The sequence below is a fragment of the Peromyscus californicus genome, unplaced genomic scaffold, assembly GCF_007827085.1.
Source record: "Peromyscus californicus insignis strain IS unplaced genomic scaffold, ASM782708v3 Scaffold_12__1_contigs__length_115047231, whole genome shotgun sequence".
NCBI classification, from domain to species: Eukaryota; Metazoa; Chordata; class Mammalia; order Rodentia; family Cricetidae; genus Peromyscus; species Peromyscus californicus.
Window position 1 is genome coordinate 73,037,114 of NW_026294413.1, and position 14,093 is coordinate 73,051,206.

The window sequence follows — 14,093 nt, forward strand, 5'->3', positions numbered from 1 at the left end:
TCATTTATGAACTGTTTGAGGTTAGTAATTGACAAATATGTTAGAACTGTAGGTCAAGATGACATGTATTAAATAGTGTCTTCTAGTAGGGATCATCTAAAGTGTATACAACTTGGAGCAACAGTTTGATATTTTTATATGTTTTATTATAGAATTATAATGTATTAAGAGGAACATTATAATAAAATTACTCATATGGTGAATGCCATGCATTATCATACTTAAACTATACTACCTTCTGTAAAGTAGGTACACACATATTTTTTAACATGAAGAGTTAAAAAAGAGAAAAAACCATTAGCCTAAACTAACCAGTGTTACTTTACATTACAAAATAACTACCAAGTTATGTATATCCCTTAGATGGTTAAATCAAATGTCATACTTAAAATTAGTAGTGGAAAGTGACCATAGATCTGTGTTTTAATTTTTGCCCATTCTACAATTTTTCTTAGAGGAATTGATTTGTGAATAAGTCCTCCAGTCTTCTAATCTTCTAGCCTTGTAGTTCTCCACTTTTGTTACCACAGGTCAGCATTTGAAACTGATAAACCTGTTCAGAAATGCAAACATTTCTACCAATGTCAATGAAACTTTTGACTCATTAAGAATTTTGTGCAATGTATTTTGATCATATTCATTCCCTCCCCAAGTCCTTCCAGATCCAACCCCGTTCCCTGCCCACCCCTACTTTGTGTTCTTTTTGTTCAAACCCATTAAATCCCCTATGCATCCATATATTTTTCAGTATGTCTCTTTGTGCTGGAGCATGGTCCACTTATTGGAGGCATCATTGTCAAAGAAAACTAACTTCATCCTCTCCTTGGAGCTATTAATTGTTAATAATGCTTCTACTAGGTGAAGAACTTTGTGCCCACCTCCCTTTTCTTGATCAAACCATTAGGCATCATTTATACATTCCTAGAAGCTCCTTCTACATGTGTAGATCTGTTGGCATGGTTGTTCAAATGACTGGGGTTTAGATTTGGCATTCAGTAAATAAGATTGAAATTAGATGTCTCAGAGTCCTTTGCATTAAAATGTTATCTCTTTTCATTTCCTCTCTTTTAAGGTTGTTTCAGTGCAAGTCTGTAGCCTGAATCCATGGAGAAGATCAATTATTCAGTGGTGTCTGAGTTTGTGTTGCTTGGGCTCTCCAGTTCTCGGGAACTTCAGCTTTTCTTCTTTGTCTTCTTCTCTGCGTTGTATGTTGCCATTGTATTAGGAAACCTTCTCATCATCATAGCCGTGACTTCTGACAGCAGCCTGCACTCCCCCATGTATTTTCTCCTGGGAAACCTTTCCTTTTTTGACATTTGTCAGGCTTCTTTTGCCACACCTAAAATGATTGCAGACTTTCTGAGTGAGCACAAGACAATATCCTTCAGTGGCTGCATAGCCCAGATTTTTTTCATTCATCTCTTTACAGGAGGGGAGATGGTACTGCTGGTCTCCATGGCTTATGACAGATATGTGGCCATATGTAAGCCTCTATATTACATGGTCATCATGAACAGAAGTACATGTACTGCCTTAGTAATAATCTCCTGGGCTGTGGGATTGGTGCATACACTGAGTCAATTGTCATTTACTGTAAACCTGGCATTTTGTGGACCCAATGAAGTAGACAGCTTTTTTTGTGACCTTCCTCGAGTGGTCAAGCTAGCCTGCATTGACTCATACATCACTGAAATACTAATTGTGGTAAACAGTGGAATTCTTTCCTTAAGCACTTTCTCTCTTTTGGTGAGCTCCTATGCCATAATTCTTGTCACAGTTTGGTTCAAGTCTTCTGCTGCTATGGCCAAAGCACTTTCTACACTGGCTGCTCACATCATGGTAGTAGTATTATTCTTTGGACCTTGCATCTTCATCTATGTGTGGCCCTTTACTACTTATCCAGTGGATAAAATTCTTGCTATATTTTATACAGTTTTCACTCCCATCCTAAACCCCATTATTTACACACTAAGAAATAGAGATATGAAAGCTATCATGGGAAAAATTACAGCTCGTTACTTCAGACCTCCCAAAATTTCTGAAATGCCATTAGTAGCAAGGATTTCCCTTCATTGAGGTAAAACTAAGTTATTCAAATCAGTTGTCTACCTACAAATATTTTCATACCTAAGCAGTGGAGTAAATAAGAATGATAATATGAAGAAGATTAATAGATATTAGTATTGTTTTCCTAGTTTTTAATCTAAGCAAAAGTTAAGTATACCCCCAAAGGAAAAAAACCACTGTATATTTGATTATTAAATGGTATGTATAGACTGATTGCTTTAGTAATAGGTAAATGTGAATATGGGAAAAAATGGGTGGGGACCCAATTCTTTGTCAGGGATAAATTTAGAAATTTGATTTTTATTAGTTTTCTTTTTTGGCTTTGGTGTTTTCTTTGACTGATGAATCTATTTCCTCTATTGTACCCTCTACACCACAGATTCTCTCTTCCATCTCTTGTATTCTGTTGGTTATGTTTGCATCTGTGTTTCCTGTTCGTTTACTGAGGTTTTCTATTTCCAGCATTCCCTCTGTTTGTGTCTTCTTCACTGTTTCTATTTCACTGTTCAGATCTTGAACTATTTCCTTCACATGTTTAATCACTTCTTTATGTTTTTTTTTTGCTTTCTTTAAGGGATTTATTGATTTCTTCCAATTTTTGTTTGTCTTTTCCTCAATTTCTTTATTGATTTCTTCTAATTTTTTGTTTGTCTTTTCTTCAATTTCTTTAACAGGATTTTTCATTTCCTCTTTAAATGCCTCCAACATCTTCATGAAGTTATTTTTAAGGTCACTTTTTTCTGCTTCTTCTATATTGTGATGTTCAGGTCTTGCTGTTGTAGAAGGGCTAGGTTCTTGTGATGCCATATTGCTCTTTATGTTGTTGTATGTATTTTTACACTGGTGTCTACCCATCTCTTCCTCTGATGGGTGCAAGAGGTGCCTGTGTCTGAGTGAGCTGCTATTGGTCCAATCTGTATTTGCTGTGTCTGTGTCTCAGGGGGCCCCTCTGGGTCCAATCTTAGCTCTTGGTCTAATTGGAGCTGGCAGATTCTGTATCTCATGGAGCTGCTCTGGGTACAATCCAAGCTAGCTGATTCTGTGGCTCAGGGAGCTGCTCTTGGTCTTATCAGGGTTCTTGGTCCAGTCAGAGCTGACAGATTCTGTGTCTCAGGAAGCCACTCTTGGTCCAATGAGAGCTGTGGTGATATATTATGTTCCCCAATATATTGTGCATCCTAATAAACTTATCTGGAGTCAGAGGACAGAACAACCACTAGATGGACATAGAGACCAGAAAATGGTGGCACACATGCCTTTAATCCTATCACTTGGGAGGCAGAGATCCATCTGAATCACTGTGAGTTCAAAGCTACACTGGAAATAGCTAGGCATGGTGACTCATGCCTTTAATCCCAGGAAATGATGGCAGAAAGCAGAAATGTATATAAGGCATGAAAACCAGGAACTAGAGCTGGTTAAGCTTTTAGGCTTTTAGCAGCAGTTCAGATTCATTCTGAGTGAGGACTCAAAGGCTACAGAGAGCTGGTGGATTCCATGTCTCAGGAAGTTACTGGGGTTGCAGGCAGATGGGTATTGGGGTAAGGTGTGGAACTTGTAGATTGCAGGGTCTGCTGGGGGGTTTTGGTGGGGGAGCCTACCTGCAGGAGTTTTCCCTGCTGGTCAGCAACTGGGGCAGAATTGGGTCGGGGTTCCAGGGCACTCGCTGTGTCCCAGGGCCTGGGTCCTAGAGGCAGGGCTCTCTGGGTGGGAGAAGAGTCACTCACCCCTTGGCCTAATGAGAGCTGCCAGATTCTGTGTCTCAGGAAGTTACTGGGGGTCACAGGTGGATGGGTATTGGGGTAGGGCATTAGTCTTGTAGATTTCAGTTGCCCCAGTTTTCATTCAATAGAAAGTTGTTCAGTTTCCATGAGTTTGTAAGCTATCTCTTGTGTCATTTTTAATATCCAGCTTTAATCTCTGGTGGCATGCTAGGAGACAGTGAGGTATTTCAGATTTCTTTGTAGCTGTTGAGACTTGCTTATAGTGTTCAAGTATGTGTTCAATATCAGAAAAAGTTCCATGAAGTGCTGAGAAGAAAGTATGTTCTTTTGTGTTTGGGTAAAATGTTCTGTAAATATACATTATGTCCATTTGTTTTATAAAGTCTGTTATCACTACCACTTCTCTGTTTAGTTTTTGTCTTGATGATCTGTCCATTGGTAAGAGTGGGATATTTAAGTCTCCCAATATCATTGTGAGGGTCCATATGTGTTTTAAGCTGCTGTAGTAGAGTTTCTTTTTTTGTTTTGTTTTGTTTTTGTTTTTGTTTTTTGTTTTTTGAGACAGGATTTCTCTGTGTAGTTTTGGTCCCTGTCCTGGATCTTGCTCTGTAGACCAGGCTGGACTTGAACTCAGAGATCCCCCTGGCTCTGCCTCCCAAATGCTGGGATTAAAGGTATGTGCCACCATTGCCTGGCAGTAGTGTTTCTTTTACAAAAGTGGTTGCCCTTGTGTTTAGGGAATAGATGTTAAAAAGTAAAATGCCATCTTAGTGAATATTTACTCTTGTGAGTATGAAGTGTCCTTCCCCTTCTCTTTTGATTAGTTTTGGTTTGAAGTCTATTTCACTAGATATTAAAGTGTGTACACCAGTTTCCTCCTTAGGTCCATTTGCTTGGTATATCTTTTTCCAACCCTATATACCCAATCATTGATGTTGAGGTGTGTTTCTTGGATACAGCAGAAGGGTGGATCCTGATTTTGCATTCTGTTAGTCTGTATCTTTTTATTAGGGAATTGAGACCACTGAAGTTGAGAGATATCAATGGCTAATGCTTGTGGATTCCTATTATTTGTTGTTGTTAGTGGTGGTGGTGGTATATTCATTTCTTCCATTGTATCTTCAATGCCTGATATTCTCTCTTCCATCTCATGTAATCTGTTGGCAAAGCTTGTCTCTGCAGTTCCTGTTCAAATTCCTAAATATTTCACTTCCAGAATTACCTCAGTTTGTGTTTTCTTTATTACTTCTATTTTCCTTTTCAGGTCATAAACTATTTTATTTGTTTCCTTTAACTCTTGTGTTTTCTTGGTGTTCTCTAAGGGATTCATTCATTACCTCCAATTGTTTGTGTTTTCCTGGATTTCTTTAAGGGATCTATTCATTTCCTCTGTAAGGACCTCTACCTTTTTCATATAGGTGGTTTTAAGGTCTTTTCCTGTGTTCAGCTATGTTCAAACATTCAGGGCCTGCTGTGGTAGGATAGCTGGGCTCCAGTGAAGACATACTGTCCTGACTATTATTGTCTTCTTATGATGGTGTCTAGGCATCTGGGTTTGGGGTGATTATAGCTCCTGGCACTCATTTCTAGAAGGCCAGGAGTGGGTGGTCTGTGAGATCCACAGGAGGCACGGACAGGGTAGAAGTGAGGTTGTCTTGGTGTTTTGTTACAGTTCTAGGGGTAAGTCTGAGGGATTGGGCCTGCTGGTGGTAACAGAGAGAGCATAGAAGGTTTGTGGGAAGGCTACCAGTCTTCTAGCAGGCATGGTCTGTGGTGGAGCAGGGGCCAGTTTCCTTTTTATAAATGATAAAAGTTTGACAAGTCTGAGTCTTTAGAATCATAAAATGAAGAATATCTCTGAACAGAATTTAAACAAAAAGTTCACATTTAAAATGTCTGCAGTTACCAAATGGCTATCAATATAGCAGCAGATACAAATATAGACAAGCATAGACACCAACCAAACTATATTTCTCCAACTTCTGTATGGATTAAATTTGAAACATTTTTCACAGTCTCTGGTTATGAATATTTGTTCTCTAGTTGGGGAAACTATTGTAGAAGGCTACAAAAACTTTTTAACATGGAAACTAGCTGAAAGAAATGGGACACTGTATGTACTTATTGAGATTATATTATCCATGTTTTCTTCCTGTACCACTGCATAGTTTTTGGTCTGTGATGATATAAACAACCTTAGTCACATGCTCTCACCACTGTGAATTGAGATTTTCTGTCATTTCTATCCTCTCATGAGAAATTGAAACCCTTGGAAATTATAATCCCAAACAAATCTTTTCTTCTTACATTATTTCTGACAGACATTTGGGTCACAACAATGCAAAGGTAACTGTATTTGTCAGGGTTCTCTAGAGGAACAGAACTAACAGAATGGATATATATCTATTAAAAGTGGGTCTATTAAAGTGGCTTAGAGGCTGTGCTTCAGCTAGTCAAACAATGGCTGACTATAGAAGGAAAGGCCAAAAATATAGTAGAAATATGGTATCACAGTGCAGGGTATCTCCACAATCACAATCTGGTGCTGTGAGACCTGGAGGGTCTAGGAGAGCTGCTGGTCTTCAGGATATATTGAAATCCCAATGACTGAAGTTCAATGGCAGGCCTCAGCAACAGGACAGATGAACTTGCCAGCAAGAATGAAGGCAAGCAGGCAAAACCCAGAAGCTACCCTTTTCATGTCTTCTTGTGTGGACTGCTACCAAAATGTGTTGCCCAGATTTAGGATGTATCTCTCCATGTCAAATGATACAGCCAAGAAAATCCCTCACAAGTGTGCCAAACTACTCGGGTTTTAGTGGAATCCAGATGTAGTCAAGTTGATAATCAAGAACAGCCAACACAAATCCACCCCTTGTCAACTTGACACACAATCACATCTCCTTATATCAAGCATAATTCCCAAATGAAAATGTCGGGAAGAGCTGACCTTTTGAACAGTACCTGAATAGAGGAGTGAGGATTAAGAAAAGACAGAGGCAGAAGATAGTGAATACTGCAGCAGCCCGAATTTATTTCTCATAGCCTTTTTATACCCAAAACAAGGGGAGGCAAAAGACTTCCTTACCATGGTTCAAGGAAAATTATTAATTTTCTTAATTCTCAAAACATCTAATAACCACACCCTTGGCCAAACATCCTGTTATTCAGCCTTGTGGAGCAAAACCAAGCTTGAACTCTCCAACCTTAAGTCAAGATGAAATCAAGCCACAAGGTGGAGTCATTGTGGGCTCCCACATGAAAATAGTAACAGACCAGAATTCTGCCTAAAGTGATATTACTATCCCACTTACAAGAGCAAATGCATTACTAATTTTAGAATTGTTATGCCCAGATCTCGGGGACCCCTAAAAGACCACCACAGAGACTGAATCCCACATGTAAAAGCAAAGAGCCTTTATTTCAAGCTCCAGAGCTTGGTCCCTCTGTCTGTCTGACACAGTGGTGAGAGCAGAGAGCCCTGAACTCAGGTGGGGCAGAGTTTTTATCATAGCAGAGGTTGGGGTGAGGGTATTTCCAGGGTTCAGGACCCTGATTGGCTGACAATTGTCTAGGGGTATCTGTAAAACAAAATAGGTGTGTGCCAGACTCAAGGACATCTGGCCACCTTATCTAATGGTTGGAATGTTTGTGATGTCAGGTACTTCCTCAACCCTGGGTAGATTCCTGGGTGATATTAGCTTAAGGTGTTTCCTGGATCTGGGTGTTGCCTGCCAGTAAGCCTGTCATAGAAGCTGTGTCTAGGCCCCTAAGCCTGTCATGGCTGCTGTGTGGTCAAGCTATTTTGGGGCCCCTTCACACGAATATGTGGCAATGCTCTTTGATGGATATTCTTTTAGTACCTTATAACATAAATATGACAATAAGTACTGATAAAAGTACCGTCTATGTTATATTACATGATAAATAAGGAAAGAAAACGCAATGTCTGCTTAATGCACATGTACATATACACAAACATATTCTTTTGTACTAATTTTAAAAATTTATTTTACATACCAACTGCAGTTTCCCCTCCCTCCTCTCCTCCTATTCCCTACAACCATCTTCCTTCTATACCCCCCACTCATCTACTCCTCTTCCATCTCAATTCAGAAAAGGTAAGGCTTCCCATAGGAGTCAACAAAGCATGTCATATCAAGTCAAGGCAGGGCCAAGCTCCTCCTTCCTGCATCAAGGCTGAACTAGGCATCCCACCATAGGAAATAGGTTCCAAAAATACAGCTCATGCACCAGGGATAGGTCCTGGCCAATTTGAAGAGAGGAAGGAGGGATTATATGAGCAAGGGGCATCAAGATCATGATGGGGAAACCCACAGAGACAGCTGACTCAAGCTTGTGGGAGCTCACAGACTCTAGACTGACAGCTAGGGAGCCTGCATGGGACTGACCTAGACCCTCTGCATATGGGCAACAGTTGTGTAGTTTGGTCTGTTTGTGGGGTCCCTAGAAGTGAGACTACAAACATATTCTTAAATATGATAGAAATACTCGTGTGAGTTACAATCCTCATTTCTAAAGCTGGTCTCAAGGTCTTATCTAGTAATTCCTCTACTACCAATTCTGTATTTCTGCCATATTTAGGAAGCAACTCAACAGGCCTTGGTTCTTTCCCTGAAGTAGTGACTCATGATTTTATTGCTAAATGGTCTGGGTCCTTTGCAACCCTGCTTGAACTCGTTTGTATTAAGTTCTCATTGACTTTAATCATAGTGTAAGATCATAGCAGGAGATGGCTAGGGTGGTGGTTCTCAACCTGTGGATTGAAATCCCTTTGGAGTTGAATGATCCTTTTACAGGGATCACATATCAGATATCCTTCATATCAAATATTCACATTATGATAACCTTAGCGAGATTACAATTATTAATTAAAAACATAAATGTGAGGGACTGTATTAAAGGGTCACAGCATTAAGAATGTTGAGAACCACTGCCTTACATGGTAATGGCCCACACCCATGGACTACTAAAAATTTCACTGAGGTATAAAGTTCTTGAATTTTGATTGGATTTATTTTCAATCATCTTATGGGCATATGCACTACCTAAAAATCCAAAGTGGTTGCTACTTCCTCCTCATCTTGTCCAGTCAGCATAATGTCATCAACATAGTGGACCAGTGTGATATTTTGTGGAAGAGACAAATGTTCTGTCTGTCTTCTGCATAGGCCAAATACTAGAACTGAAGGGAGATGTCCTGGGAACCAATGATCCTGCACTTTTCAAATATTTATTGGTGGTCCTAATTTCTGCAATTCCTCTAGAGGATGAAATGATATTTTTTTTGCTTCACTGTTTTCCTTTGTAAAGGTAATGCCAATATCTTTCATTTAACTTTTCCAATCATAATACCTATCACTTGACAGGTTAGGAAAACAATGTGAGAAAATTTCCAACCTCTGAGTTTTCTATCCCAATTATACATTCTGGACCCTGGGAAATAACCAAGGAGTGAGTTTGAGGACCTACTGGTCCAATGTAAGACTTCAGTCAAAGTTCCATTAATCACTTAACTACATAAGCTCCTACATAAGCTCCAGAGGGCAACAGTGCTATTTGCAGTTTCTGGGACCAGTGTCAATTGAGAACCATAAGTCTGACTTTCCTCTTTCTTCCCAGTGTGCAGTTACCATTGGTTAGACCAACAATGGTTTTCTTCAGATTGGAAGGCCAAGCAAGGATCAGTTTTTAGCACCCAGGGCTGGATGTCTCAGTAGTTCCAATCTGGCTGGCATCCTGGAAGAGTCCTTGAGAGCTGTTGGTCTTCAATCTATGTTGGAATCCCAAAGAATTAGGTTCTAATATCAGGGAAGGGACACCCTGGTATAGAATATATGATCTTGCCAACAGGAATGAAGGCAAACAGAGGAAAAGCAAAAGCTTTCTTTGTGCGTGCGTGAGTGTGTACGTGTGTGTGTGTGTGTGTGTGTGTGTGTGTGGACTGCCACCATAATGTGTAGCACAGATTTAGTATCAGTCTTCCCACCTCCAATGATCCATTAAGAAAGTCCCTAACACGTGTGTTCAGCCTTTTGCATTTCACTGATTCCAGCTGCAGTGAAGTTAACAACAGAGATAAGTATCACAGCTTAGCTGATACAGTTTCTAAAAAATAATTCTACTATTTTCTTAAAGAAGATGTATTATATTTACATCTCTATTGTTTGTCTTAAAAACATTTAATCTACACAGCTTTCTCCTGTATGCAGAGGGTGTAGTCTGATCCGATGCAGGTTACACAGCTATTGGTCTAAAGTTCATGAGTTCCTATGAGCTTGGTTCAATTGTCTTTGTAGATTTCCCAATCATGATCTTAACCTCCCTTGCTCATATAATCCCACTTCCTTCTCTTTGATTGGACTCCCGGAGCTCAGCCTGGTGTTTGGCTGTGGATCTCTGTCTGCATCTGCTTCTATCAGTTGCTGGATGAAGGCTCTATGATGACAGTTAGGGTATCCACCAATCTGATTTCGTGGTCTGTTTGAGGATCCCCTGGCAGTGGGATCAGGATCTATTCCTGGTTCATGAACTGGCTTTCTGGAGCTCATTACCTATGGTTGAACATCTTTCCCATCCTTGATTCCGGGGGGAGGGGCTTGATCCTGCCTCAACTGAATATACCATGGCTTTGCTGACTTGCCATGGGAGGCCTTATCCCTTTGGAGGAGAAGATGGGGGCTGGGCTGGGGAGGGGGAGCAGGAGGAGGGATGAGAGGGGGATCTGCGGTTGGTATGTAAAATATAAAAATATCATAAATTAAAAAAGTTAGTTGACTAAAAAATATTTAATCATTAATTGAAGCTGTTTGTTTTAAAATATATAACTTCCTATGACTTTTAGTGTTCTTTAAAATGATAGTAATGAAAAAAATTCATTTGTTACTACTTGTATATTGATGACTGACTCTTTAAGATACTCTATATTTTATCATTTATATCTATTTTGAATGTTATCTATTTTTCTTTATTTGAGCTTTATAGATATTTTATTTAAAAGTACATTATTTCTATTTTTGAAGTTCACATTCAAGGTTAAATATTCAAGATAGAAAAGAATAGGGAATAAAATTTTAAAAGAGTAAATACTAAAGTTACCATTGTGCTTTGCCATTGTTGAACTGGACTTTATACTGTTTAGAATTTGCATCACTCCTGTAAATATATTATACTTTTTTTCATAAGTGTGTCTATTTTGTTTGGAAAAATCCAAATGTAATGATACCATTTTCCCTCGAATAGTCTACATTTTATTTTACTTTTGGTTCAGGGATCATTTCAGACATTGAATTTTCTAACAGTTTTAAATTATTGTATTTCTCTAGTCTTAAATTTATGTTTTTCCAATATCACTCTTTTATAATTGATGCATTTTGAAGACTACTTGAACATGATTGTTTTAAAAGCGGAATGAATTATTTCAATCAAATTAAACTGAAAGTAAATTTCAGAATAATTTATTATTAAACATGTTGATGAAAATTTTGCAGAAAAAAATCTTAGAAAATTAACTGAATCTTTAGGAACAAGACAGCATGAAACCCAACCAAGATTATATTTACCTAATTATATAACATCTTTTATTGTTGGTCCATTCTTATGTATTTTAGTATTTTTTCTTGAGTGCATATGTATATGTGTACACACTAAATAAACAAGTATAAATAGGCAATCTTATTTTCAATTTTATTACTTAAAAATGAAATATATATCAGAATATTTGGTGATCTGGACAGCTTATCTAAAACACAGTGAAAAGATTATTGATATATGGAGAAAAATTGAGAAAGCCTAAATGCTTGAGGAATCATTTTTTAAGGGAGGATAGTTTTGGATTTCTAATACAGATGATAGGATTAGACAATAAATTTAACCGTTTTTTTGAAGTAGTGAGCTCCTTTTTATTGACAGACACTACCCTAAAGCAATTATGGTCACTTATTGACAGAAAGTTAGAGGCTGAAAAATAATTTCTCTGACTTAATCTGTAAATACCAAGCAATCTCTGGATTTCATGTTTACCTATTACCTGATTACAATAACCAGAAAAATTACAATATTTTTATTCCCATAAAAATTATTTCAGGAAACACAGTTACTCTTGCTTATGGATTACCACATGTCTCTAGAGGCATGTTTCTTTCCCAGTGAAAGTAGCTTTCTGTGGCAAACATATAAATTGTTGTATTACACTGCCTTAGGCTGTTGGAGTTGTGTGGTTGACATCAGGAGAGCAGAATCAAGTTAAAACTGTATTACAGATACTTGCAACATGAAGACTCATAGGAGAATATGAGATGATACATACAAACTAAAGAATACTAAACTTGGTGAAAGTAAACAAAAATAAAAAATTAAAACTGTAAGTACTAAACATGGATTATGAGTATATGTTTACAGATATAATTAATAAACATTTTCAATGAAAAAATCAGCAACTGAAAGATGAGAAAGAAGTTGTTGTCTCAGTCTGGTTGGAAATTCTGTCCAACAGAGGGAAATTCTCTTTCTTCTTTTTTCTGTCTTGATGATTCCAGCTGTACTGGTTTGGGGTAATCCTTTAAGGATTTGGGTCAGAATCTGATAAACACAGGGAACTGTGTTACAATCATCATCTGCTCCTGGGCACCTTTTTCAGGCTTTCTATCTAGAGAGTATTTACTCATTAAATGGACAAATATTTTTTGACTATTAAAATTTGCCTTTCCTGAAGAATGGAATTACTAACAAAGTGATAGCAAGTTTTGCTTGAAGGCTTATAGTGAGTAGTGAGACAAATACTATGTGTTAAAATAAAGACAAATACAATTGTGCATATCTATGGTTTCAGAGTTTGAATGCCACAGTTTTTAGGTAATGCTGAAATAATAAATATTTTTATGTAACTAACAATCTTTCATCCAAAATGGTTCTCCTATGAGATATTTAGAAATCTGAAAATACTTCTTTCTGAGGTACAGCAGCAGTAGAAGATTTATTTTAAAAAGTTTATAAGTGTTCTGTATATAAAGACATAAATTCTACATGATACCATAATATAATTCCTTTGCATTTAGAAATTCTAGAATTGAAAATAATTTGAGGGACATTTAATTGTTTGTGCAATAACATAATTTGCAAATGGGAAATTTTATTAATCTTTACTAGTGGGAAACTTAGTTATTAGGAAGAAAATGAGATTAAACATTGAATCTAAACTATTCTCCTTAAATTATGAAATTATAGGAGACTGTGAACAGGATTTTCCCGTTTTTTATTACACTTTTTAAAACATGAAGACTAAAACCTATCAAAAAATAGAATTCTTGAAATAAAAAATGAGTCTTTTTTTTTAAAAAAATACATTTTCAACTAAATAGGATTTCATCACCCCCCACCCCCCCCGCCCCGCTTTCCTGTCTCCAGCCACTCCCAGGTAGTCTTGTTAAACCTATCCCATGTCCCCCACTACTTTCAATTTGCCAGCCTCTTTTTATCTGACCGTTGTTAGACAACACACACACACACACACACACACACACACACACACACACACACACACACACACGTGTGCATTTGTACAAATGTATATAAATGCAATCTTTTGAGTTCATTTTTGGTTGTGTGTGTATACGGTTGTAAGGCTGAACAAACACACTGTGTTGGTTGAGTCTAGCAAAAAATGACGCTAAATGATTAACATGTGTAAGCACATCACAGTATATTCTCCTTCTTCCTTCTGTTCCTGTTCTTCTTGTTCACCCCCTCACCATGATCAACATTATTAATCTGAATTCTTTGTCTTTCCTCACCACTAACTAAATGCTGTTTATTTTACACACTGAAATGGAATTATGTTGGTATTTCACATTTTGGTGATGGTAATATTTTCTTGATTTTAGTAAAGATGGTGAGAAGTTAATAAACTGTTTGTTTCCTGCTTTCCAATTCCTTCATTCTCTAATATGTATACAATATTTAGTTTATTTTTAATTATTGTTCCCAACTTCTTAAAGTCTTCTGAAGGATTCATTATTACACTTATAAATTATGCTAACCAAAATGCCAAAAACAAAGCAAAACCTTAAGATAAAATTTATAAATTGTATTTTTTCTCATTATATTATACATATGTAATTATACTTGTTTCTCACTTTATACTCCATTTCCATATATGCATCATCAAATTAAATTGATACACTTGAAAGCACACCATAATTTTCTTTATGAATGAGGTATATTTCAGTGCCATTGATGGTAATATTTTCTTGATTTTCATTTAGGTGACTTTACATTGGATAC

The 14,093-nt window shown here is 37.4% G+C and overlaps 1 protein-coding gene across 1 annotated transcript; it reads left to right on the forward strand.

Annotated features, from left to right (window-relative positions):
• Nucleotides 1–1,101: 1,101 nt before the first annotated feature.
• On the forward strand, nucleotides 1,102–2,076 carry LOC128107999 (olfactory receptor 4K5). Its single transcript, XM_052734325.1, has one exon. The coding sequence runs from the start codon at nucleotides 1,105–1,107 to the stop codon at nucleotides 2,074–2,076; it is 972 nt and encodes a 323-aa protein (XP_052590285.1). The 5' UTR covers nucleotides 1,102–1,104.
• Nucleotides 2,077–14,093: the final 12,017 nt, after the last annotated feature.